Source organism: Pempheris klunzingeri, chromosome 20 (genome assembly GCF_042242105.1).
Source record: "Pempheris klunzingeri isolate RE-2024b chromosome 20, fPemKlu1.hap1, whole genome shotgun sequence".
In the NCBI taxonomy this organism is placed as follows: domain Eukaryota; kingdom Metazoa; phylum Chordata; class Actinopteri; order Acropomatiformes; family Pempheridae; genus Pempheris; species Pempheris klunzingeri.
Window position 1 is genome coordinate 3,539,694 of NC_092031.1, and position 26,010 is coordinate 3,565,703.

Consider the following 26,010-nt stretch of genomic DNA (forward strand, 5'->3'; position numbering starts at 1 on the left):
ACATCATCCTGTTGCCACAATCACTGCCCTATGTGCTCTAATCTACCGCATTTCATCTCCTCAGTAACTTCAAACCAGTTTGAATGCATGGGTGGGTGTGAAGGGACATCCCCTACATTAGAAACTGCACATGTAACTGAAAGCCTCAGATTAGCTGACATCAGTGTAACGCTGTTTTTTTTCCTTGTTTTTTCAAAAAGAAGTTCAAGTCCCACAAGCGGATCTCGAGTTAAGATTCTACTTATGGTAAAAAATAAAACCCATGTATCAAAAGAAGAATATTGTCCATGCAGAGATAACTCTGCTGATCGGAGGTGATGTTTCTGGTATCAGATCTCCGGAATAGAAATACAGTACACTAAAAAGACGGCCACTTTCTCCTCCAAGCAGGTCAGAAGTCTTGATCTCATGCAGCCGGCTGTGTGTGTTCCTTTGTTTTCATTTGTTTTAGTTTTTTTGTTGGGTGGTCTGGGCAGTCGTGACATCAAACTCTTTTGAAGGTCAGATCTTTAGGAAGACCGATGAGAATCCCAGTCGATAATTTAAAGTCTTTGTACAGAAAAGTATCCCGTTTGATCAATGACTCCTCTATATACAGCAGTGTGCAAGCACATGGGAGAGACACCAACGTAATGGTGCATTAACATTTGCAAAAATATATCTTCAGATTTTTTTTGCCTCACAGATTGACAATATAAATAGTAAATTATACCTTGAAAATATATATGGGGACTTAAAACTGATACATTGTTTAGGCTATGCTAACTTAAAGTGCTAAAATACTTGAATTTCTTGAACAGGCCGCAGGCATAAAGGTATATTCTGACAAAAATTTGCCCTCCACTCGAAGAGAGGACACGTCAACAGCAGTGCCCCGCCCTGCAGGGTATCACCATAACTGTGTTTAGGTAAAACCACCCTCAGGCTGATCCAAACGTACTTTCACATTCATATTCCCCAGCTTGTCAGATGAACTGACAGTAGATGAAATGTGAGACTGGAATGTTTTATACTTTCTTAACTGCTGTGGAAACATACGCTCTTTGTTTTAGAGAAGTGAAAGTGAACTGGTATCAAACCCTGATCGATAATCAGTCAGAATTCCTTCACAGTGTCATTACATCCTCACTTCAGCATCAAGAACTTAAACTATTCACTTGTATGGCTAATCGCCATCCCATATGACTTTATATATCTGTCAGATCGTGTCAGTAAACCACCAGATCGCTGTCCTTGGCACTTACTGCACAGAATCCTCTGCAAAACATACTGTAGTAAGTGTGTGAGATAGAAAATGTCCAAGCAGGTGTTTACAGTGTTTAAAGCTAAGTGGTGAGAATAGTCTGTTTAAAAAAAAAAAAAAAAAAAAGAAGACACCTTAAATCTCCCTGATCGTTTACTGAAGCTAACTCTTTGACATGCAGAGCCCCTGAACCTTCCAGCCTGCTCCTCATTCCTCGTCTTTGGCTTCCTTTGCTAAATCAAAGTGTACTACACTGTGAAGCGTAAAACAACACGACACCTGAAACTGTCTGAAACCACACAACAAGACTCATAACAAAACAGCAGCAACCAGAGCCGGTGATTATACAGGCGGAGCTGACGATCAGTGAGAGGACTCTGCATGTGGACTCAGGAATCCAAGACAGACCCGTGTTTAAGTACTACCCAAATAGAACAGACCCCTGCGCCCATTTTGCGTCCCTACCTATAGATTATCGCACATAGCTAACTGGTTAGTGCCGTAAATGCATCGCCTGTGTGATTCTACGTTTGACTTTCCAGTACGCCGGGTCTGCCAATCTCTTACATAATCTATAAGAGGAGAGCGCAGATGTGTGCAGGCTGGTTGCCATGGCAATCAGATCTTGCTGTTCTCCAGGTGGGAGTCAATGTGCTTGATGAGGGCATCGTCAGGGTAACCGACAGGGAATATCAGCTGGCAGAGAGGGCAGCTCCGCATGTCACTCTCCTCGGTCTCCATCCAGAGCTGCAGAGCAACACACACACACACACAGGTACACACACGTCATGAGACATCAGGGTAGATCACATGTGATCCTCAATTTACTCATATCACTGGATTGTATTAGTCATTCTGTGGGAGGCAACAAAATCTCATCACTACTGGGTGAGCGAACATTTCAGACTTACATAAAAGGCTTTTGGCTTGAAATAGACCACATAGTAGTAAATGCAGGTAGAAACCTCTTATCCAGGTACTGATTCACTGTGTAATCCTTTTCAGTTTAGAGAGAGGAAGACGGCAAATTAGAGGAAGAGATCAACCTATCGTTGGAAATATGCGTCATCGCATACTTTCTGAGAGAAAGATGAGAGGACTGACACCAGTTGTAGTTAATTGAGGCATTTTTTAACCTGACAACACTTGAATTTAAGGTTTAGTCACAAAAACAACTCAACTAAGTATTTTATTAAAGGTCCTGTATTATGCAAAATGCACTTTTTAATGTCTTTTCAGCATATACATGGTGTACAGACTGCCAAACTATGAGTAAAGACTGTCCTGTCTCTTTCTCTCCTGCTCCATCTTTCACTAAATGTGTGTGAAAACACGCCGTTTGGTTTTGGCTCCTCTTATGATGTCATAAGGGCCCTCTGAAAGCCTCCTGAATCCACCTTGCGGGCTGCCATTGTTTTTTCCTCACTAACTACATCTCCCGCAAACACAAAGACGTCAGAGGCAAAAGCAAAGCAGCAGATTGTCGTTTTCCTCTGAAGCAGAGTCTGAAAACAGCTGCAGCAGCCATGACTATGACAGAATAATGTGTTTCATGAGCACTAAACCATGTAAACCTGCTCTAGTGGGACGTCCAAATACAAGAATGAACTTTAGAATGAGCAGAGTATGGGACCTTTTAAGGTTACTGATCCTTCATCATTATGGTCAAAAGACGCCCACGTTGTCGTTAGCAATCAAAAACTAGTCTTGCTTGTCGACGTCTAACATCTTCCTGACTCATCTACCCCAACCCCCTCCGTCTGAGGGTGACGTGGCACTATGACGACGTGATACTACTTCCTCATTCGCAGTCATAATCTTATATGGTATATCTTATTTGTTTAGTTCAGTTTTGGAGTTATGTTTTGGACTAATGACAGCTAATTCAAACATCCTGTGCCTCTAGCAGGGCTTGGCTGCACAGATTTGGTCGGTGAGGCAAGAAAAAGGTCCAACACTCTCTAACTCTAAACTCTAAAACCCCAATAGTTGTTTTTTTTGATGAGCTGTACACGTTAAACAAGCTTGATACAGCGTCTTATTTAGTCGTCTTCAGAGATGCTCTTAGGTGTACACTTTCTCTTTGGACAGAGCCAGGCCAGCTGTTTCCTATTTATGCAGAGCTGGCCTGAGCCCTCAGCTTAATAAACATACATCAGATTGATATCAAATTCCCATAAAGGAATTTATTGCTTTGCAGGAACTAGGAAGAGACGGAGGACTACAGATGATTGTGACCTACAGTGGAGCTTTTTAGGGTCAATACAGGTTATTTTCTGTGAACTGCTGCAACTTCCTGGTTTCCAAATCACTCAAACGTGTCGCTGTAATTAAGTCTTATGATCCAAGTTTTCACTTTGTTTTAACTCACATTGATTGAGGGCCAGGACTGAGCGTGGTCTGCTGACATGTACCCGGGCTGTGAGTGGCAGCTGAGGGTGTTTGGCCTCTGAGGGATGGGGAAGGCTGAGCAGGATGCCGGGCCTCTCATCACACCACTGGGCACTGCAGTAGAGAGCACGCCCAGTGTACGCGGTGGGCTGATGGGATGCGGACAGGTCCACTCCTCCTCATCTTCAGACGACTGCGGGGGATGGGGGGCTGGCGTGGAAGGAGGAGGGGGCTCAAAATGCAGGTGGGCCACCTCCGACAGTGGGAATGGCATCTCTCTTGAGTGGCGCATGGAACTCTCGGCGAGGCCACCGTCTCCTCCTCCACCAGCTTGATGGCTGGATGGGGAGCTTCTGTGCTGCAGTCCACCATGAGGAGAGCCCACGTGCTGGGGCTGCTGTTTTGGGTACCCCTCAATGTAGGGCCGGGGCTTAGGCAGGGTGGAGACCGGGTCCAGGGAGAAGCGTGGTGGGCACTGGTAAGCCGAGGGGTCGGCAACCTCGGAGTAACTGCGACGGCCCTGGAAGCTGGCTCTCAGGTGCTGGCTGGGTGGCCGGCAGGAGTAAGAGGCTGGACCATCATTGACGTCCAGCAGGGGCGAGCGGCGGTGCATGTCAGGGGAGAGGCGCTGCAGCACCGGGGAGCGTCTCTGTTGGATCGGGGAGTGTTGTGGCGGAGGCGGGACAGGAGAATGGCGCTGTGAGATGGGCGAATGGCGCTGAGATACTGGAGAGTGGCGCTGGTGGTGGATGGGAGAGTGACGCTGGACTGAGGGAACAACACACACATGTCAAAACACATTTGAAAACACACCTTTGAAAGATTGTTACTACACTATATCAGCAGTAGTGTGTTGATCACCTTGTGCATATACTTTTTTATACATCATGGTTTGGACACGACCTCTTACTTCCCCATGCTTTGCTACAGCAGACAACGTTAAGTCAGACAATAATATGCTTATAATATGTTTCTCCCTTTTTTGTTTCAACGTGACCGGCCTGCATTCAGCCCCAACTGATTGATTGCCATTAAAATTACTACACTGCACTGATATGAGAGTGTGAGAGAGATCCTACAGATGCTGCATCAGGATATTCAGTCAACAGAAATGTACGGCGCTCCGTGTATTCAAGTTTTAGAACTACAGTTGTACTGTTTCATAATTACAAGATACGTTGATGAATCAGTCAACCCTGCAGTCACCACTTCTCAGAGCAAAGAGGAAGCATCATTCTTGGCCGGTGGGTTGAGGTGTTAAAAGAGAGGGGGTGCTTGTGCTCTGAAGCACTCTGTGGGCCTCCGAGTGAGGCAGAAGTGAGGGTTCGCACTCACTCTTACAGTATAACACTCGGGAGACTTTTTATGGCTCCACACCAATTCCCACATCCCCATTTATTTAGATGATTCCTGAAATATATTTGTTTTGTTATTAAAGATAGCCAAGAGGCAATCATATCACTCGTACGATCCTGTAACTAATTAAGCAGAAGTGCCGTTTAATTCACATTTTCTAGATTCATGTGACATGATACAACCTTGGGGAAAAGTCATTCGCAGTTTGGGGTTTCCTGTGTTTTTCCCACTGTTGACAAGCTATTCATTGACTTGTGGAACGTTATTTTCCAGTTTGTACTGTCTGCAGCTCAGTAAATGCAAAGCAGTGAAGTACACTTTGGTTTGTGGTCAGTAGTAGAGTCACAGTAGTGAGACATTAGCTATGTGTGTGACTGTGTGTGCAGAAAGACAAAGGTGTTGCTACCGTTTAGCACTTGTAAGTTTTACTCTACAATATATCCATGTTAGTTTGTAGCTTTACTTTTAATTGACAAAACTGTAGACAAGTCACAGCTCGACATTTTTCCTATGCTATTAAGTTATTAATAACTTACTTGTAGTATTTTATTTTAAGAAAAATTACAACCTTACATATGAATCTAGTTGCCAATTTGAAGTTATCTTGTTACAGCAAGTATCCTGGTTGTGGAAGGTAACCCAGAGGACATTTATGTAAACACATGAATACTAATATGGTACCTTATTGAGTATTTCATACTACCACTACATTTCTTCCACAGCAGGTGTAAAACTGTACTTGGACACTGATGCATTAATAATAATAATAATTTAATAACATAATAGTACTTTCACCTTTTGATAATCTTGCAAACTTTCACTTCAGAAGTGTTTTGAATGCAGATTTTACACTAATTTACATTAACACTTTACTAACTAAGTGTTGTTACAGTGTGGCTATTGTTTCTTTGAGGAAAAGAATGAAACACTTCCTCCACCACTGAGGGAATGTGACCCAGGATTCCCAGACTTCTGATATGCAGTATTACGCGGGGGTACTGTGGGTGCTAACCTGGACTAGCCTGCTCCTGCGAGGCTTTCCTCAGGATCTCCGTCTGCTTGGAGCTCAGTGCTTGGAGGCGTCCCAGCTCCTCTGTTAACTCTGTGTAGGCCAGAGCCAAATTCACCCTGGAGGAGGGAGGAAGGCAGGCAATTATGTGATTACCATAATCATTGTCATTACAGCACATTACAGTGTTGGTGCAGAGTGAATATTTTACAACTACATAAGTACACAAACAGTGTACTCATCAGAATGTATACCATTGATGGAGGTTAATCACGGGCTTTCTTTAATATTGTGGGATCTACGAAACTACGGCTGAACTGCATCACAAATGATGTTGATGTTCATCTCCTCTTTAAACTGAATGAGCTCTGCAGCACCGACACAGCCTCGCATATCAGGCTGGCTAATTGCGAGGCTTATAGGCTTATATTTTTAGAGTGCAAGTCACAGCGCATAATTGAAGTGCATAAAATCACACCATTTCATGCAAGATGTGTCATGACTCTCTCAGGGGCCGTACTGACAGAGCAGCTCTATTTCAAGAAGCATAAACAAGGATGGTAGGCTCACATGCTTCTGTGTCTTTTACCCGTGGCGACGAGCTGACTTCGACGGGCTTGAAACTGATCTGAGTTCAACAACATAAATTACTGTGGGTCAGGCCTTATACAAGCAGATACGGGGAATAATCTCTTTGCTGTACTGTACATTTCGATGGTGCATTAGATGGAAAAAAAAGAGTGATATTTAGTGCATGTGGTTAAAAGCAGAGCGATGTACTGCAGATTACAGGTTGTGTAATGGCAGAGGATTTTGTTTAGATAGAAGGAAGCAAGTATAGTAGTTAGTCACTGCCGGTGCCAGCTGCCCTCAGGCCTGATAACAGGCAGCTTATCTCAAGTATCTAACCAGTTTTTATAAACTCCCCAGTCTTGACCTGAAATGTACTCATTCCAACGCCGACAGTGGTAGATTAGAAAACTCACTGCAAGATGAGTGAGATGTGAAACCTTGAAATCTGACTTGAAATCTGTTAAGATAATCACTTTATCCCGCCAGCATGAGTAATTTCTTGTATGAAGACCAGCATGTTATGATTAGTTTCATAAAAGCAATAACAAATGGGAAGCTTTTAGAGCTGGGACACACCTCCAGCAGATATGAAACTTGCAGCAACTTTGACATTTTCTGACGTCTAAATCTTTGTAATCTTTTTTTTTTTTTTTTTTTTTTTTAACGTTCGCAATGCAGCACTCGCCTTTTTTAAAATGAAAATAATCACTTCTACCCCATAGTTAACAATTATATTAAAAGGTCAAGAATACATCAAATGCCTTATAAGGGCAAACAGACAACCTGAACACCGATGAGCGGAAAGATTCAGACGAGATGAGGATGTTTGTTGCATCTCCGATAACCAACGTATCCACTTATTAGTTTATTAGAATACGACACAGCTCGCTCCTCCATAGAGATCGCGGCAGATAAAGAGATAACACTCAACGCACTCAATGCATTGTCTAGGGATTTCCTTCTGAATGTATAGAAAAGTATAGAAAAGAAAAACACATGTGCATTCTGCCAACACAGCAAATTAATCATACAGTTGAAGTAACAGCACACCCACACACTTAATTGAGTCTTTCCACTTGTGTGTGTGAGCCTGATACTTAGTTATGTCTTAGAGGAACACTGCATATTTTTTGCTCTAATTACAGCAGATTTTATTTTTTTTTTTTTTACCTCTAAACTACAAACCCTGCACTTCTTTCTAACTTTATTATTTACAGATATCTGCAAAGACATGCACTTAAAAACGTGTTTGCCAACCCACTGCTCTGTTACTTCTTCACCCATTTTTAAAACCAGAATACACTGCTACAGGTTTATCACCCCTGAATGATTTAAGCAAAATCAGGGACCCCATTTCAATGTAATTCACAATTTAAAAAAAAAAAAAAAACAACAACCGAAAACGAGTCATAGCTTCCACTGCTTAGGTGGCTTTTGCGACCAGCCCACCATGTTTTCCACTGACCTGCTATGACTCAGACAGAGTGGGGTATTAAACCCCCTTTCAGCCCCCACTTTCAGTTGGTGGAACCTGGTACTAACATTGAAATGATTCAGGGTCATCTGTGGTAAAAAAAAAAAAAAAAAAAAAAATTCATGCACTCCACATTTGTGGCTTTGAGTAAATAGCAAACATTAATACGTTTCGTACATCAGAAGGAAAATACCACTCACTGGGTTACTTACGAGCATGGTGGGTGGAGCATGTAGTCTGATACTCATGCCGCCAAATCGGCCATAAACTGCAATTTGTCCATCTACTTTCCTCACAGCCCTCAGTTCACTCTCAGCTCTCAGCTCTGCATTCATTTCTCAGTGCAGGTGAACACTGAATTTCTTAGAAGTTTACTGTAGATTTTTGCCTCTCTTCCTTTTCACACATTCACCGTCTCACTTATGATTTTTGCAGATGTGTTTTGACTATCTGTCAGAGGTGCCGGTCAGAGTGCAACACCTCTGTGAAATCAGGTCTCCTGTTTGTTTTTATTTCTGCAAGTCTAAAAATACTTTGCACATTTGCCGGCATCTGTCTGTTCATAGGCATGTTTGTCTTTTTCTTTTCCTTTTACTTTGCTTGTACTTGTTTGAGTGTAACTGTACAATGTACAGTTCAGTGTGTAGGAGGGGTGTGATAATGCAGATGCAGTAGTGATGAAAGATTCGTGACACTGAATCGATCAGGCACACATGTCTGTGTGTGTGTGTGTGTGTGTGTGTGTGTGTGTGTGTGTGTGTGTGTGGGAGATGAAGTGAAGAGAGTGTGGGCTGAAATCTGACCTCGGATCCGATCAGACGTTTCAAAGAAAGAGCCGTCACTGCAGCTGCCTGTGAGATCTTCTTTGTTGGCTAATAGTCAGAGCAATAATAAACTATCTTTTTCAAACCTACCACCACATTAAGGACGAGGCCTCGAGGAGGGAAAAGGAGAACTTGCATGCACGAGGGTCAGCAGTGAGTTTGTCACTGTGTGTTTGTGTTATATTCATGGTATTTAGAAGAAGTGATCAAACAGAGGTTTGGTCTGCAATGTGTGTCTCGGCCTCGTGAAGAGACAGGTGTCAAACGGTGGGGGCTTTTCACACTCTGCAGTCCATACTCGGTGACAGTCTACTTCTACTATGCACATGAAGCACTTTCAGCCAAACACAGAGGTGTCAAACGGTTCTCACACCAAGCCACAAGTGCATCAAACATTCTGTGTGTCGAGCTTTGCTACCTTGTAACTTCAAATGATTTTTGGGGCTTATTTTCTAATTGAAATGTAAAGGCATAAAAAATTTCAGGTTCAATTTTAAAAACGCTCCACTTCATTGGTTATTTTTTGAATTCCCAACAAGAAGTGGGAATTCCACTTCAACTTAAAATCATCATGTTGTGATTTATTGGAAACAGCTCTCAACTTCTAGTAGCTGAACGGGGATTAGTCAGTCTCTCTGAGCGCTGAAGTGTGTGTGTGTGTGTGTGTGTGTGTGTGTAGGGGGGTTATACTCCCGGATGGCTTGTGGTTGGCGAGGGCACCTCACTTACATATCATTGGTTATGAGTGAGGCAAACAAAAATCTACAAATTTAGTCACGAAAAATGTAAGAGGGGGTAGAGTTAGCCACAGCTGCTACCAGTTAGCACGTTAAAGTAAAATATTACAAAAACAAGACTATTGGAAGTGCTGGTATCAACAATTTCATCATACTGGAGAAGCTTTAAAAGTGTCAGAGGGAAACATGCATTGACAAAGGCCTCAGTTTTAAGTGACACTAATTTCCTGCCAACAGATTATAACCTGCTACTGATTATTAGGGCCAAGGTTGTGTGTTAATCTGCTCCACAGGCTGTGGTGACAGAAGTATTCACGGCTTTTACTTAAGTAAAAGAAGCAACACCACAGTGTAAAAGTACGTGAAACACTACTCAAATAAAGTTTCTAAATTACAAGTACGTACTAGAAGATAATTTCAGATAATATATATTGTATTACTGGACTATTGTTATCAGTGCATTAATGTGTTCATCACTTTAATGTTGCAGCTCGTAAAGGTGGAGCTCATTTTAATGGAGTTATACATCGCTGGGGAGCTTAACCTATAAGAATACATTATAATGTATTAGTTGATTTATAATTTGGATTAATAATCTAAATATACAAAGTACAAAGCAATTAAAGTCAAAAGTACAGTATTTTCCTCTGAAATGTAGTACAGTAGAAATACCAGTAGAAAGTACCTCTAAACTGTACTTAGCACATGTAAAACCTTATCATACCTTATCATCAATCTGTGCAGTTTACACTAAATGAGCCCAATTACAAGAAAAAGCACCAGGAAACATAGTAAGGGCACTGTAGGCTTTCAGTGGGTGTAAGTGATATTGTTGAGTAAAACCAAAAGGTGACCAAGGTCTGGAAAAAGCAGTAGGCCTCCACCACACACTCAGTAGAAACTCTCTTGCTGCCCCAATCGAAACACTTCTGGGGTTTCATTGTGTGGGAGTGTGGGAGTCGGCTGCCCAACCTGCTGTGGTTTTTACTTTCTTTTTTTTTTTTTTTGTGAACCTGTAACACCTTGTAAACAGTCATGCAATGCCTGGAGCATTTTGACAAACACATGAGGATAAGCTACTTTCTTTTCTCTGAGCAAAAAGTTAAGAACTCTTCTGCAACCGGCTGCCAGTGATGAATACTCACTACTGCTCTTTTTCTGTACTTCCAAGTACGGAAGGAGAAGTGAAAGAATGCATAGATAGACAGGACTGGACTTCATGCCTCAGAGAGATGTCCGACAAACACACATGACATGGAGAAAAGAACAGGAAGGCGTCCCACACTGTGCTTACACTGCCCCCTACTGCTTTCATGCTCTTCCTTTTAATTGTTGTTGCCATAGACGACGCTCCCCTCCTTCCTGACATAACCGCTTTTTTCCTCCTGCTTTACTTCCATCGCTCCTTGTTCTATTTCCTCCCCTCAGTCCCTCCCTCCTCCCTCCTCCCTCCTCCTAGAGATCAGCTGTGGTCACTTACTGCTCATCTCCGACCTTCTTTATCCACTCCACATCACACTGCTTGCACGGAGAAGTCATTTCCTGCCAAAGTAGAGCGTGAAATTAGATTAGCATGCAGGTGCTGGTAGAATATTGGACAAAAATCTGGCAGTAAGAACCAAGATCAAGACAACTTGTTTGAAGCCAACAGCCTCAGGAAAAAAAAGAGGGGTTGGGTGAAAACAGGCTTGAGTCATTGATAATTATTATTCAAGCACTGTATTATGTGAGTTAGTGTGTGTCTACCTATACAACTGTGGACATTTGTGGCTTGGATTCTCACAAATCTACCTCTGACAGTGTTCTTAATATAGAACATAATCAAATCGTCCTCATGCAGTAAACTCCACCCGTGTGGCACCCCAAGAGGACAAAAACAAACTGACCCTGTCCCTCTGGCTGTTCTGCAGCATCCTCATCTCCTCCTTCAGCCTCTCACACTCCCCCTTCATCTCCTCTTCCCGCTGACATGCTCCCTGGGCCTCATGCCGCGCCCCCTCCAGCTCCGCCTCCAGCCGCTGCAGCTTCAGATCGGACAGGGCGTCCAGGCTACGGGAGCTCTGAAGGGTCATGGCGGGACAGTCCAGCACTGGGAGGACAAAGATGGAGAGTCGGTAGGTTGGGGGGGGAGTAGAGAGAAAATGTAGACGTGACAGCACAAGACACATTTCTTGATTTTCCACTGACTAATGCAGCATTCCTTTGTCCATGGTTACATGAGTATTAAAGAGCAACAGAGCGGCCTTCTTCCAAGGGCAGCGTCTTTCAGTTTGTACCTGGGTGATGTGATCTGTGTGGGCGTGTTAGTGATTCAGCCCGGCTCACACAGACTCAGTCCTTGAGCCAGAAGACACAGCACAGCGGTATCATCTTTTCTCCTGCCCCCTCATCACTGGACTCATGTGCAATCACAGGTGCACACATACTGTACTCAGACAGAACTACACTACAAGACAGTTTTTCATCTTCTCTCACACACACAGCTATTAACAAACAATGCTACCTTGAGATCTCTGTCTCCTCACACACAAATTAAGGAACAAAAGAGTTTATATGCTGCTTTGTACATTAAATGTTTCTTTTAGCCACTCAGTGTTGTCAAAGAGGGCAGAGTTTAACATCTAATGCCTCTTAAAGTTTAACAGAATCTCTTTTCAGAATCTTTTTCCCTCATGAATGCAGTGAAAACAGACGAGCGGCCTGCTGTGTTTGAATCATTTTTTTTCTATCACTGATTCAAGAATGAATTTGCATAGTAATGAGTTGAATTATCTCACAAGTTTTCTGGCATTTGGTAACTAAACAAACTGATCACAATAGAGAGATCACGTGGCAGTACAGATGGAAGCAACAGGCAGAGTAATCCTCAAATTCGCAGGACCAGGCACTTCACTCCAAATGTTTTGAAGCCAGAATGATTGAATTTCAATTTCCAGCACCCGCGTAGACTGGAGGTCTCTTTTTCTGCGACTGTGACTTCAGCGTTGGAACAAAATGTCCACGCTGGTTCTATCCAACAGGCTGTGGATTGACCTAACCTCAATTAAAATGTTTTCCAGACAGATTGTTGGATTTGATTGAAGATTGAGAAATAGAGAAAAAGTGATTGACAGCGATAACTGGTGCCAAGGCTTGTTTAGACCCAAATACTGACACCCAACCCTCTGAAATCTGTATTTTACATTTACATTAAACATATTTAATTATGGACAGATACACAGATACTTAAATCAGGGATGTGTTGGTATCAAATTTTCATGCAAACAATTATTTTGTCCCAAAATATAATCATGCTAATAGAAACTCGCCATCGTTTACAGTTACACTGGTGCAGCAGTACATCTCTGATGTAGAGATACATGAGTGAGAGTTGACAGTCACTCACTGTGTGCCTCCGGGCCGGCGTGCAGCTGCAGGTACTGCATGTCTTTGCTGTGCAGCTGCATGTTGAGTTTCTGCAGGGAGTTGTCCCTCTGCCTCAGAGCTGACTCCAGGCCCAGGATACGCTCGACGTGCTTCTCCACCAGGCTGGTCTGTAATCACACACGTTTCCGATGCTTCATTTGAATCCACCAATTGCATTATAAAATGTACAGAGGCTCTTTGTACTACATTCTTTGGCACTTTTGGCCTACAGCACACAGAACATGTGGCTGCTAAATATCAGTATGACTACATTCCTATCCTGGCACTGATATTATAGTCCTGACGTTTTTCAGCTGGACGTTGATGTTTTACTTAATCAGTTTGTCTGACAAAGTTTGATCTGTGTACAACAGTGTTAGACATGTCACAGGACAGATCACAAGAGATGTTAAACCATCCTGGCATCTCATAGGAATATTTATAAAAATATACATGAGGAGGAAAGAGCAGTGGAAATGGAGGTCAAGGGTAGTGTGGTTCATTTTTAAGGTTTTCTTGTCATTGTGCAAATTATTAAATATATATACATATATACGACCATCCACATACACCTAATTATGTATTATGTAGATTAGTAAATTAATGCTCTGCTGGAAGGTCAAAGGTCAATGAGCCACAGCTTCGGTGACACCAACACCGTGTCAGTCCTTGGCAGGTGGCAGTGCCGACGACTTTGGCACATCTCGTCCCGTAATCACTTTGACCACATAAAACTGCTGAGGCTGCTTGGCGAGAGCTGCTCAATGGACTTCACTCTCATATGAGATGGTTTATTATCACAGAGGGGATCTGGGAAAGAGCAGCCAGACAATCTGTTCAGTTGGAAGCCTCTACCTTGTCTGGATCGACTTTGATTTGTAACCACTTGCAGAAATGTGTTCAAAAACAGTTAAGACTCTCACAGTTGCACACAAAATGCACATCTACAAACAAAAGCATTTACTGTAGAGGATGACGCTCTGGGAAGTTGTGGTATTTAGGAAAAAAAACTAATAATTACAATAATTTGCCAAATCAAATCTTTTCAAAATATTTTTTGGCAAGATTTATGAACCCTTACAGCCAGAAAACCCAAGAGTACATTTAGTGTCATAGGTTAAATTTCACTGAATGACTTTAACAGGACTCTGAAGGACTGTTGACTCATTATAAGGAGTAATGAAAAAGACAGTCACTTTGAAATGAGCAGTGTGGTCGGAGCAAAGTCAAAGGGACTGTTTGTTTTTTCTTGGCCACACTATCAGACATTATTTTTGCAAAAGTAATTTGCATTTTCATTCCAGTTCTCTTCATTTACCACTTATATGAGGTGGTGAAATGTGGACTAATTCTTGTGTAGCATGAAACATCTCCAAGAGAGGTAATGAGGATTTTGTTGTTGTTTTGAAGTGAGCAAAAGAGATTTATCGACAATATGAAGCATTTATCAACAATTAACTGTGACTAGCTGGACTGACCATCTTTTAAAGGGTTAGTCCAGCAAATTAAGGCATGAAGATGCTGAATTTACAAGAGACAGATTAAGTAATGGCCAAAACTGAAACAGCATGGGTGAAACACTGCATCCTACATCTGCCACGGTGCAACTTGATTGCCTGCATTTGAGCCCTTGTGACAGGAAGTCCCCTTATTTTGTCCTGATTCCCCACCAGCCTCAGGAGCTGGTTTGTAGCTGACACTGACCTTTGACCTCCCTGTGGGGATATGGGAGGGGGGGGTTCTTTTAGAGGATAAACACCACAGCGTTCTTCCAATCCAGTGCATACATGTTATATGGGAGAAGCATACTGTATTTAATTTGGAAGCAGCTAATGAGAGGTACTTACATTGGGCATTGCATTGATTTTAAGTTTTAGATAGAAAGCCTTGCTAATAGTGGAGAATGGAGTTTGAAAGAATTGATGTCTAAAGAGGTGCTGCACACTTCAACACGTTTGTATTTATACGCTCATTTATACACACTCATTTTCATTTTCAGAAATATGCTGATGGAGACTCATCATTCACAAGTGCTTATGCTATTTAGAGCCACTAGTTAGAACATTTGCTAACATTAGCCTTCTAAAGTAACGTTGATGTTATGGTTCCCCTCAGAGAGAGAGAGAGAGAGAGAGAGAGAGACGAGAGCTCACTGAGGCTGGACCCGACAGCTCACACTGACTCGGTTCAGGACTGCGGTCTGACACCACACTAATGTGGGCCTCAGGGGATTCTGGAGGGGAAGAGTCCTCCTCCTCCTCAAAAGATGGAGCCTTGTGATTCTGTGTCGCTCTCCATTTTTCTCTGGCCTCACACAGCCATGTCACGTCTTTAGCGTTTTTAAAGATTATAGTGGGTGGGGTTAGGCTTCGACTTGGGGGTGAGGTTACACTTAAAAGGTTCTACTGAGTTGCATTATGTGAAATGTAGGATCCGACATTTTTGCTGCTAAACACATTTGATATGTCTCTTGTGAGTCCCTGAAATGATTCTATTCCCTAAAGAAACTTAAAGCCAAGCCAAGTTAATATGGGGCTCCACAGACCGAGGGGGTATCCTCCAAAGTTAAAGCCTTTTTAGTTTCTTTGCTTCTGAAGAGTATTAATTAGGTCCAACACTGATGTTGGGTGATAACATCTGGCTTCCAGAGGTGTTGAATGTGGTTGAGGTCAGACCTTTGTGACGGTCAAATTCTTCCATACCAATCTGGGAATTAACTAATTCCTTATGGGCCAAGCTTTGTGTGAGAAGATCACGTTGGAAATATCATGGTGTGGTGTAGCATTAAGGTTTCTAGCTTCATCACAAACATACTGTACATGCACAGAGGTGTCCACATACCTTTGGCTGTAAACTATATTTGGTGAGTAAGCTGTTCATGGCCTGTTTATGTTCATTCAAGTCAAGTTCATGGCTTATTTATTGAGTAAAAGACTGACTGAAAGTTTGCAGAAAAGAAATGTTTTGCTTTTAAAAGCAGACACCGTTGTAGCTTGATGTGGTAGAGAAGTGCACAGAGTAGGACAAAGATGGCTGAAGGCACCATAAGCAGATTTAGAATTTATTCTAGGTATAGTGGGGCGAGTGTGAAGCTGTAAGAATTCATAAATGAGCCATATGGCTCCTGCGTGAAGCTACTATAAAATAAGGAAAGCACAGTGCAACGAACTGAATAATGTCTCTGACCATCTTGTCGAGATCCCTCTGGAGGTTACTCTTCTCCATGTGAATCTTCTCGTAGGCCTGGATCACATCCTCCAGCTGCTCCTCTCTCTCCTTTCTCTTCTGGAGCTGAAGCGAGATACAGAGAAAGAGAAGCTGAGACCGAAGGGGGGGGGGGGAATAAAAGACTTGACATACATTCACTATTTTTTCCATCTTTGTCAGTTTTCAAACTTCCTCACAAAGGAAGAGAAGCACAAAAAAAAAAAAACACTTCCATTGTGAGAGTCATCAAACGTGTCTCTTAAGAAACTGTTACGTAACCAAGCAAATTCAGGACACCGAAATCCAGACACCTCAGCGTGCACACAGCAGCGCCTCCCCCATCTCGACAAATGGATAAATCTTGTTTTCAGCAATGTTCAACGCTCTTTAAAAGATTCATTCCTTGGTGTTTAGCTCTCATCACATCATGGCATAATAAGGGAGTGAATGTCACTGGATGCAATAATGACTTTCAGACAGATCTGACGGCGGTGACATACATCTCATTTAGTGAAATTAGGATATTTTCAAAGCAGGTGAGGATCCTCAAGTGAGATTTTTGTTTAACAATACGATCGAGACGACGCGGAGAATGCGAGTGGGAGCAGCAGCGAGGGCGTGAGATAAACAGAGAGCCGAGGAGGACAAAGAGGTGTATCACTGCTGTGTGCCGGAGCACTGAGGCCTATTCAGTGTGTCTATGGTAACATATGCTTGTAGAAAACTGGCACCAAGGTGAGGACGGCTTGTCAACAACGTCGTGACTGAGGACAGCAGGATTACTCAAGAGCCAGATTTCTGTAAGGAGATACAGAGATGACATTTAAAAAAAAAAAAGATTTTTAGATTTTTAAAAATTTTCTCATTATCACCTTTTAAATTGTCACCTCAGTCAGGATACTGTGTGTGGGACTGCTCTGTTGTTCTACTGTCTGGTTTTGTTCTAGTATTTTGGAGAGTATTTTTTGTTTAATTAGTTGAACGGTGCAATAAAACACTTAACATGAATGCGGAGTGGAGCAGAGGTTTCCCACATCCTCTGTAAGGTAATAAATTCAAGTTTAATCGTTGCTTCAATTCTAATACGTCAGAGAGGAGGAGACAGATGGGGAGGGTCAGTAAAACTGGACAATTTAGAGGATAATTAATGGATCCGTCCTTCTTCATTGTTTTGACCACCATCTCTATCAGATATATACTGATCAGAGTAATTGCCTCGTTCTAAGAGCACGGCCACATCGGACAGGTCTCCACCCAAATGTGACGCAAATGTTAGTTGAATTTCCAGGAAATCAGCGAAAGGAAAATGCGAATTAATGCAATGTATGAGGTATCAAAAGAGCTCCAGGCAAACCTCAAACAATGGAGAAAACATGATGGAAACATGGTGTTTATGTTTGTCTCATGTATTAATTTGATGCGTTTGATTTCTGATGTTTTGTCTCATCAGTTGAGCAGAAGTGTGACGTGATTTATGTTTAGTCTATCTGGTGTGGATCTCTGAGTCAGTCTCAGATCAGCCCTCAAGTTTGGATCTTTTCTATTAAGACACAACTGTATTGGGTTCGGGAAGGTTTTCCACACGTCCATGTTGAATCAAAAGACCTTTTGCTCCTAGATTACAAAAATGATTCGGTACCAATTAGAGAGATTTCATAAGAATAAGAACCACATTTGTAATAAACTGGAATTCTCCTTCAGTGCTGAAATTAGCTGAAATGCCTTTCTTGGCCTCAGTTCCACTATATCACTGTAGTTATTTCCTTATCTGTTGCCTTTGGCTAACTTCATGTTGTGTCTCCAAATGACTTAAAAGCACAAAAGAAAGAAAGCACAAAATATAAAGACAAGTAATTGAGGAGGCAGAGATGTGCTGCCGGGCCCCTGCTGACCCCTCCTGCCTTCCCCTCTTTGCACAATATGCACATATGTATATATGTATGTTTTTTCGCTGGTATATCCGCTGGATTTACTGTAATTTATGCTAAAATAAATGCAAAACTGAAATAATGAAGCTTTACAAAAGCAGATTTTGATGCAGGGAACACAAGGCTTCAAGATCAAGTCATGAAGCAGAAAGCCCTTTAAGGCCCTGGTGTCAGTTCATATTGCGCTTTAGTGGTAAATATTCCCAAGGCAACGAACAGTGGACACAGTTGGTGGGTTTCACTGTACAGCTGCAATGTTATCTGCATTTTATCAGGAAACCACTGACGAAACATTTGTTGCTTTATCGTTTGTGAACTTTAAATTCCTCCGATGCCGTCTGTGACAGAGAAGATGTCACCTTCCTCTGCTTCTCCTTGATAACTGCAAGTCACCAATTTACCAGCAGGAAGGGGATAAGCTTCGTGTGTGTGTGTGTGTGTGTGTGTGTGGGAGGGGTCCTGTCCCAACAGAGCATGCTCAGTGAGCCGTGGCACATTTCATCACTCTGAACACCCGGTGTCACAGCTGTATGACCTTGTGTGTCCTGCACTAATCGTTTCTGCTGCTCCCATAAACCATTTCCTTCCTCTTTCTTGCTCTCTTGCTCTTTTTACCGCTGCTGCTACCAGTTTTACCGCTGGCTTCCTGTGTCAGTTGTCTCACATTTCTATTTCCCCGCGCTCTCGTTCACACAGTAATGGGAGCGGTGGAGTTACAAGCGAGGGGAATGAGGAGCCCAGGCTCACCGCGGACACTATTCTCCTCTCTCACTCCAGCCAATGTTTGGAAAGGAGTCACCTACACTCACCTACATTTGATTCTTAGCCCTGCTTTGTTTGAAATGCTACCTGTGTGGGGCATGCCCACATCTTGTTTTCTACTCTAACCCATGCTTTATAGGTATGAAGTAACACCAATTAATTTCAAAATCTGTTGGAGGAAGACGCATCTGCTTTATTTTTCTCTCTTTCTTGCGGCCTACACATTCAGCAAATCCTCTTGGCCACTTTTGGTCCCAATTATTCTGTGTCTCAAAAATAGAACACCAGCGTGAAAATCCCATGTCACAATGCTGCACGGACGATTTCTTAAAAGCACTCAATCTCAGTAATTCTGCTTGGACAGCAGCTTCAGCGCTTAATTAGTTCTGGACGTCTCCTAGCGTATGTCCACCAGGATTGACCTCAATTCACTTTCATTTCAATTAATTCACACGCAGGGAGAGATTCAGGCACTGGAAAAACCTTTGGTGTCATAACATTTTTGGATTTTGAGGTTTTTTTTGCTCTATTCAGTGAAAAGGAATATAAAGCAAGGTGGATTTCCCTCTTATTTCGTACATATCCCATCTTGGCTCTGCCTTCTCTCTTATCTCCTCTTCCTCTCCCACCTCTCGCCTCCCTCCCATCCTCCCTCTTTCTTCTCCTGGTGGCCCTCCCCCTCCCTCGTCCTCATCTCTCCTCTTACCTCGTGGGTCAGGACGTTGACTCTCTGCTGCAGGTTGCCATTTTCTGAGTGCAGCAGCGCCGTCTCGTTGCTCTCAAAGGAGCAGTAAGAGTTGGTGTTCTCCCCAAACTCGCTGATCATAGGGAACTGCAGAAAAAAAAAAAGTGAAGGTCATAAGAAACACGTTTAATGACATGATTCAGACTGTGACAGTGTCGCAAAACAAGAAAGTAAAATAACCCCAGTGAACCCTTTGGCTTATTTATACATTTTGTTTGTTTGTTTGCTTATATTTCTTTTTACTGCTGTATTCTGCAATTTTGATGATTTCACACTGGGATCATTAAAGATTCATCTCGCATCAACTGCAACTTCTGTTTGGCCCAGATATCACTCAGAGGATTAGGGTGTTTTAACTCCTGTTTTTTTTTTTTCTCATGAACTAGATTTCATTTTTCAGGTCTCATAAACTGATCTGTGAATTTACATAGCAAGCCACTTTAATCGTACTGTCTAATTTCATCCCACACAATGAAATCTGGAGAGACTCAGCTGCTGTTTGTCCATCCATCCATCAGTTACTTCATTTGTCCATCTGTTCATAGTTCTTGACAAAATTGTGGGGAATGATGAATGCTCACACCCGTTGGTCTAGAGTAGGGACATAATCCTAATCATTTTAATGCTTTTATGACAATTATCACATCTCAGAAACTGAGTATCAGACTTTATTAAACTGCAGGAGAGTGCCTCATCTCATCGCTCCACACTAGTGAGACAAGAAGGAGATGCTATTTCTTAATCATCTGCACATCCATTAATATCTTTTAATGAAAATGTGGAGAATATTATGTGCAGTTGGAACATAATGGATGCACTGATTACACTTTGATGAATTTAGTGGAATGAACAACCTCCTTAATGTGTTTTTAAAATCATCACATGGAGGCACTGCAATGTTTATTGCTTTAAATCACGAGTATCACTAAATAGGTCCTCATTTTCTACTTTCCCTTAGACTTAAAGGATAAAACTGGAGATATTCTATGTATTTGTTATTGTCAACATGACTCTTCGTCCTCTCTTCCTTACCCACCCTGTCTGCAGCACTCAGCTCCAAGCCCATAGGTTTTTACTGAAGATGTTAAGATGTAAATCTAAAATAAAACACCTCACAATTATGTTTTTTTGTTTTAAAAAAGGCTCAGTAATTTTGTAAAACGTCTCGGCACTGTAGCTTTTAGCTTAAACAAGACTAAATAGTGCATTTGTTGGGGTGTATTTTCAGACCTGGAGTGTGAGTAGATATTTACAGCAGGGGGATGATGTATGTGAGTCAAAATAAACTACAGCGTGTGTGTTGATGCTAAATCAGTAAGGCAGTAAGCTGTATGGCACGGAGGAATACGTTATATCAGGCTGTGTTTTTAGTCTTTGTAAGGGAAAAAAAAAAGAAAAATATAGAATATTGGCAACCTTTTCTTGTAAGAATGTATTTACATCTTATTACTACACTAACTCATTATTCATGGGGAAAAATAATTACAGTTGTATATAGTAGTAAAGAGTCTGATGCAACATGAAAACACTTAAAATATGCAGAAATAATTGCATTATATGCAGCTACGATTATGCAGATATGACTGTTATTTAATCATTATTCTGTAGAATATGCTTTAATGGGATGTAATACATTTACCGATGTTTTACTCATGAAGTGAGCAATTTGTCTCGTTACAGTGCTAAACTGTTGTTTGTTGGCAGAATCCTGTGACAGAAACACGCAGGACAAGTTATATAACCGCGTGTGGTTTAACCTAAATGAACACATTTACATTTAGACTGCCTGCCGTAAGCACAGTGGGCTTTTTATTTTCTGTGTGAAGTCATTGGCGCTGATGCAATGTCTATTTGAGGAGCAAACAACCCTTTTCCATTTAGCAGAACACCTCTCTCTGCTCAGTCTAACAGTAAATGTTGACAACATGGGCAAATCTCCCAGGGGGGCCCAAGAGTTCTCACACCGCCGAGCATCGGGAACTCTAAACCAGAGAGCAGCCTCACTTGAACCCATGTTCAAAGCGGCAGGAAGCACTCCCATCTGCATCGTTACAGCAGCTGTGCTCAGACATCTTGTGTTTAAAGACAGCCTGCCCTGTGGCAACACTCACCATTCTTCCACAGAAAGGTTTAAAATAACAGAAAATAATCCAGAATTTTGCAATTGGGCAAAAGGTTTTTCCACGTGGGATTATAGATATTTCAGGAGTCAATATTGTGACGTCCACACTTGATTCATTATCCCAATCTAAAACAAAAAAAAAGGCACATGATGTATTTACAGAGACACAGGTGTGGCAACTCCTACTCCAAACAGCCAACATCGGCACCTGCTCTCCCAAAATCAACACCTGTCTCTTTGGGAATGGGTCCTGAGCAAACTGCCGCTTGCAGATAAGTCAACAGCGATGTGGCAGCCTGCAGCCTTCGCTAACAGCTGCTCGCTAAAAGGATGCAGGATTTCTGCACTGACACATATGTCAGGAGAGGAAAGACAAAGTCAAACTGCCTTCCCATCAATTAGCACTTTTATCACTCTCACCATGTAAGGAAAAAAAAATACCTTCACAAACAAAAATATCAAAAACATCAGCATTAAAACTCTTTCTGGAGTCTCCTTACCAACAATATCCCTTATAGACCATAATGCTGCAACAGCTTGCATCTTTTTTGTCTTCCTCAGCATTTCATGTACAGCATTCTCTTTGATAACTTTTTCGTTTTATCATTTGAAGCATTATTCGTTCTCTACACGCTCAGCAGTCCTCAGCTATTGATACCACTGTCTCCAGCACTGCAAACAGCACAGCCTGCCGAGAGTCCTCATGCTCCTGAAGCAGACAACACGAGATGAGGGAAAGTGGGTACATTACCGCTTCATCACCATATAATTCCTGGAGTAAGTAGAACACCACAGACTAATGATAGTAAAAAGAATATCAAGGAGTGGATTTTTTCTTCTTTAATCCTCTTTTGTTCTTAATTTCTGGAATTTATCTCTCCCTTGCTCTTCACATCATTATCTCTTTTTGCTGCCTCATTTTCTTTTCCCTTTTATGTGCCTTGTACTGCATCCTTCCGCCCGTTTGACTCCCTCTTTCCACTCATTTTTTCCACTTTTCTTCACTTTCTGCCCTCCCACGCTATTCCTTTACGCCATTTCATTCCCCCTACCTTCCCCCTGTATGTCTGTCCGTTGGCCCAGCCACTGCTAGGAGGTGGATTTCTGCTTCACCTGCTCTCTCATCCGACCGAAAGTAACCTTATTTCCACCAACAAACAAACAAACGGGCCGGGATATGCAAAAACATTCACGGTGTCATTGATTTTTAAGCCATGGAGCTCAGCCAATATTCTGTTATTTCATACACTCGATCCAGAGGAGCAGTTTGAACAGTGAAAAGACTTTATCAGGGGATCAGGGTAGAATTTATCATAAGAGTAAGAAATAAAAAAACATCCAAACCTCTCCTGACCTACTGCATGAGCCCTCTGAACTCTGTATAGACCCTCTGGTGTTACCATCCTTCATATACAGTAGCTTATTCCCTGCTGACTCCTGATATCACCAGCAATCCTATCCCTGTATATAGACACAATTAAGCAACCCAGTATGGTGAGTTTTACCAAATGTAATGGTGCAAAGTCCACGATGGATCAGATATGGGTTAAGGATTTAACTTCACTATCTAATTAATAATCTAATCACATTTCATCAGCTGTGTGAGTCCCTCAGCTGTCTCTAAAAGATCACTCTTGAAGGATATCCTCACGAACCAATCAATGCTCATGTAGCCTTTGAATAAATCAGGCCTCATTCACGCCCTGATATTAAAATGTGGAAATGCCTCTTTTATTTTTAAGGAAACACATACAGTTGAATACAGTAGCACCTCAAAGGCATCCATGGTGTTGCATTCAGTTAAATACAAGAAAAATGATGGAAGTAGTTTGATGAAGAACAAAAAAAGGGGAAGTCCAAACAATGCATGTTTTCTCACCTACACACAACTGGCTAATTACTGCGTGCCTGCCTCTTCCTTCTTGTAGAAGTGTGGGAGTTTGACGATAAAACAATCACTTAGTCTGAAGCTTACTGACTACAGCTGCAACACGACTGGTCAATTCATTGATTAGTCTGCAATGGTTTTGATATCTTCATCTACAGACAACCACTTCTTCAGCAAAGGAAAAACAAGTGGAGCCCATACAGCACGTACGTTTGTTAACAAGTCTGCCAGCTCTCCCGACATGATTTGCATACCAAGAACCAATTACAGTGCAGGCAAAATCAAGGCAACGGGAACTCTTATTGATAACAGGTATAAATGCAAAAGCCTGTGACTTCTCCTCATTATCTGGATCCTGTATCCATATACAGATTGCATGATAATATCAGGCATAAATGAGGTCCATGCTTACTTAAAAGGAATATGTTTACTCGGCCGCCTTAGCTCCTGTGAAGATATTAATTCAGTTTCAACGGGGAGGTTATGTGTGCAAAAACCTTTTATAGTCCCTCAGTTTGTTCCGTTGCTTCAAGGTCTCTTTATTCTGGTTAGAAATGGGCCTCAGTATAATTTTTTATCTAAACCTTCAGTAGCCTTCTGCCTACATATAGTAGAATAATTTCTCACTTTAGGAGTCATGTTTATTCCCCTGCTGGTCCAGGATCAAAACCCACCAAAGCTGTCTTTGCTTTTATCTGATCTTTATCTAATAGCTCGCCCCTCTTTTAAACACTCAAAAGACAAATTATTCTTGTCAGCACTGGAGACCGTCTGTCTGATGCCAACAAGGACAAAAACAACAATAATAATTTGTAATATTTGACTTTGTGCTCCGGCTGTGGAGTGAAAACCTTTCACCTTGATCTCATAGATCTTGAGCTTCCTCTTGATACTGGTGTTCTCTCGCTCCAGGCAGGCCAGCCTCGTCTTGATGTCCTGATAGGCGGTGATAAGGGCAAAGTGGGAGGCTGAGTAGACATCCTCGGGGGGCATGGTCGAGGATTGCCATGCCACACTGCCACAGCCATCCTCCTTCAGGCCCCCTGCGTCGCCGCCTCCTCCCAGCAGCCCCAGCTCCCCTCCGCCGAACAGAGACTGCATCACTCAGAGCCTCAACCTGAGGACAGACACAGACGGTTGTTTGCTTATGAATTATTGAATTGCCAGATTGTTTCCATTCAATTAAATGTACCTACTGACAAAACAACCCCTGCCATTTCATAATTTTAGCAGGGGTCGACTATCAGGACTACAGCAGCGGTGCTGAAAAACATCACGCAGGCGCTACTCAAAAGAACAAAGCAGTATTTCACTGAGAGCGGTCGGATTTTGTGGCGCACACAATGTAAAATATTCAAAAGCAAAGTAGGTACAGAGACACAGGAGGGAGACTGAGGGACACATCTCATGTGAAATTTAAATGACTCAGCAGTTTATTTTGTCTCATCACTTCAGTTATCCACTTGTCACATTTACATGCACACTCCTATCCTGGTTTTGATCATGTTTGGGAAATGACATTTACACGGAACAAAGAGAAACCTGATTATTTAAGTAAGTGAGTAAGTATATAAGTTTCTTTTCAGACTGAGGGTGAAGAGAACATTAGAGGCAGCACAGTGAAAGTCAAAGTGCAAAGATGCAAAGATGAAAATTTGCCCTGGGTTGCACAAAGTGAAGACGTGATGTGAAAACGCTTCAACTACAACAAAGAATTCGCCTTAACCCAAGGTTTTATGACTCCAATTAATGAGTGTGCAGAAAAAGCAAGAAAAGGAGAAAAGTCTCTGGAGGAGCATAATAGAAAAAACTGAGTACGTTTTAGAGTCACACAGTATGTTGCTAACTAGCCATAGCTAACATCTGTAGAGTTGTTACAAATAAACAAAGACTGCACAACATTTTAACACTGTGGTACCCAAACATTTTTAAAGTAGGGCGCTCCTCCATACAGATTTTTAATGGCACTTAGCTTTCAGTGTACACTCAGATTTTGTGTCTCTTGAGGACGGAGATGTATCAGCGCTTCTTTGAGCCTATTTACAGCAGCAAAAGTTTGCATCACTTCCATCTGACGACTGCTATTTCTTACTGTTGAGGGCAAAGGAAGACTCGCAGTGCTGAGCAGAGGGTGTACGATGAATTTTTACAGCGTTTACTCTGAAAGCAACTTCCTGAGTTAGTGTTAGATTTAGTTTTATTATAAAGTAACGTCTTGCTTTTGTATCTTGTGAAGCGAACACCCACTTTGGAACCACTGGTCTACTGTCAAATTTCAATGAAAAATACAAGATGAAGTGTGAACACACCTTAATATTATCCAAGTTTCTGATCATCTGCACCAGT

At 42.0% G+C, this 26,010-nt stretch overlaps 1 protein-coding gene across 1 annotated transcript; it reads right to left on the reverse strand.

The window, feature by feature from the left end:
• Window positions 1–1,861: 1,861 nt before the first annotated feature.
• LOC139220315 (TANK-binding kinase 1-binding protein 1-like) lies at window positions 1,862–24,765 on the reverse strand. Its single transcript, XM_070852393.1, has 9 exons — window positions 24,523–24,765; window positions 19,616–19,741; window positions 16,199–16,303; window positions 12,993–13,140; window positions 11,494–11,696; window positions 11,088–11,149; window positions 6,003–6,118; window positions 3,615–4,402; window positions 1,862–1,990 (listed from the first exon to the last, which is right to left on the reverse strand). Exons 1-9 carry the CDS (start codon window positions 24,763–24,765, stop codon window positions 1,862–1,864), a joined length of 1,920 nt encoding a protein of 639 aa, XP_070708494.1.
• Between the last annotated feature and the right edge of the window lie 1,245 nt (window positions 24,766–26,010).

What these genes read in the sequence shown, in the direction of transcription:
- LOC139220315 (XM_070852393.1), bottom strand. Translation starts at nt 24,765, where the DNA reads ATGCAGTCTCTGTTCGGCGGAGGGGAGCTGGGGCTGCTGGGAGGAGGC. An exon ending in AGAGGGATCTCGACAAGATG is followed by an intron (nt 13,141 to 16,198) that starts GTCAGAGACATT and finishes GTGTGATTACAG; the next exon opens with ACCAGCCTGGTGGAGAAGCA. An exon ending in CGCCGGCCCGGAGGCACACA is followed by an intron (nt 11,697 to 12,992) that starts GTGAGTGACTGT and finishes TTGTCCTCCCAG; the next exon opens with TGCTGGACTGTCCCGCCATG.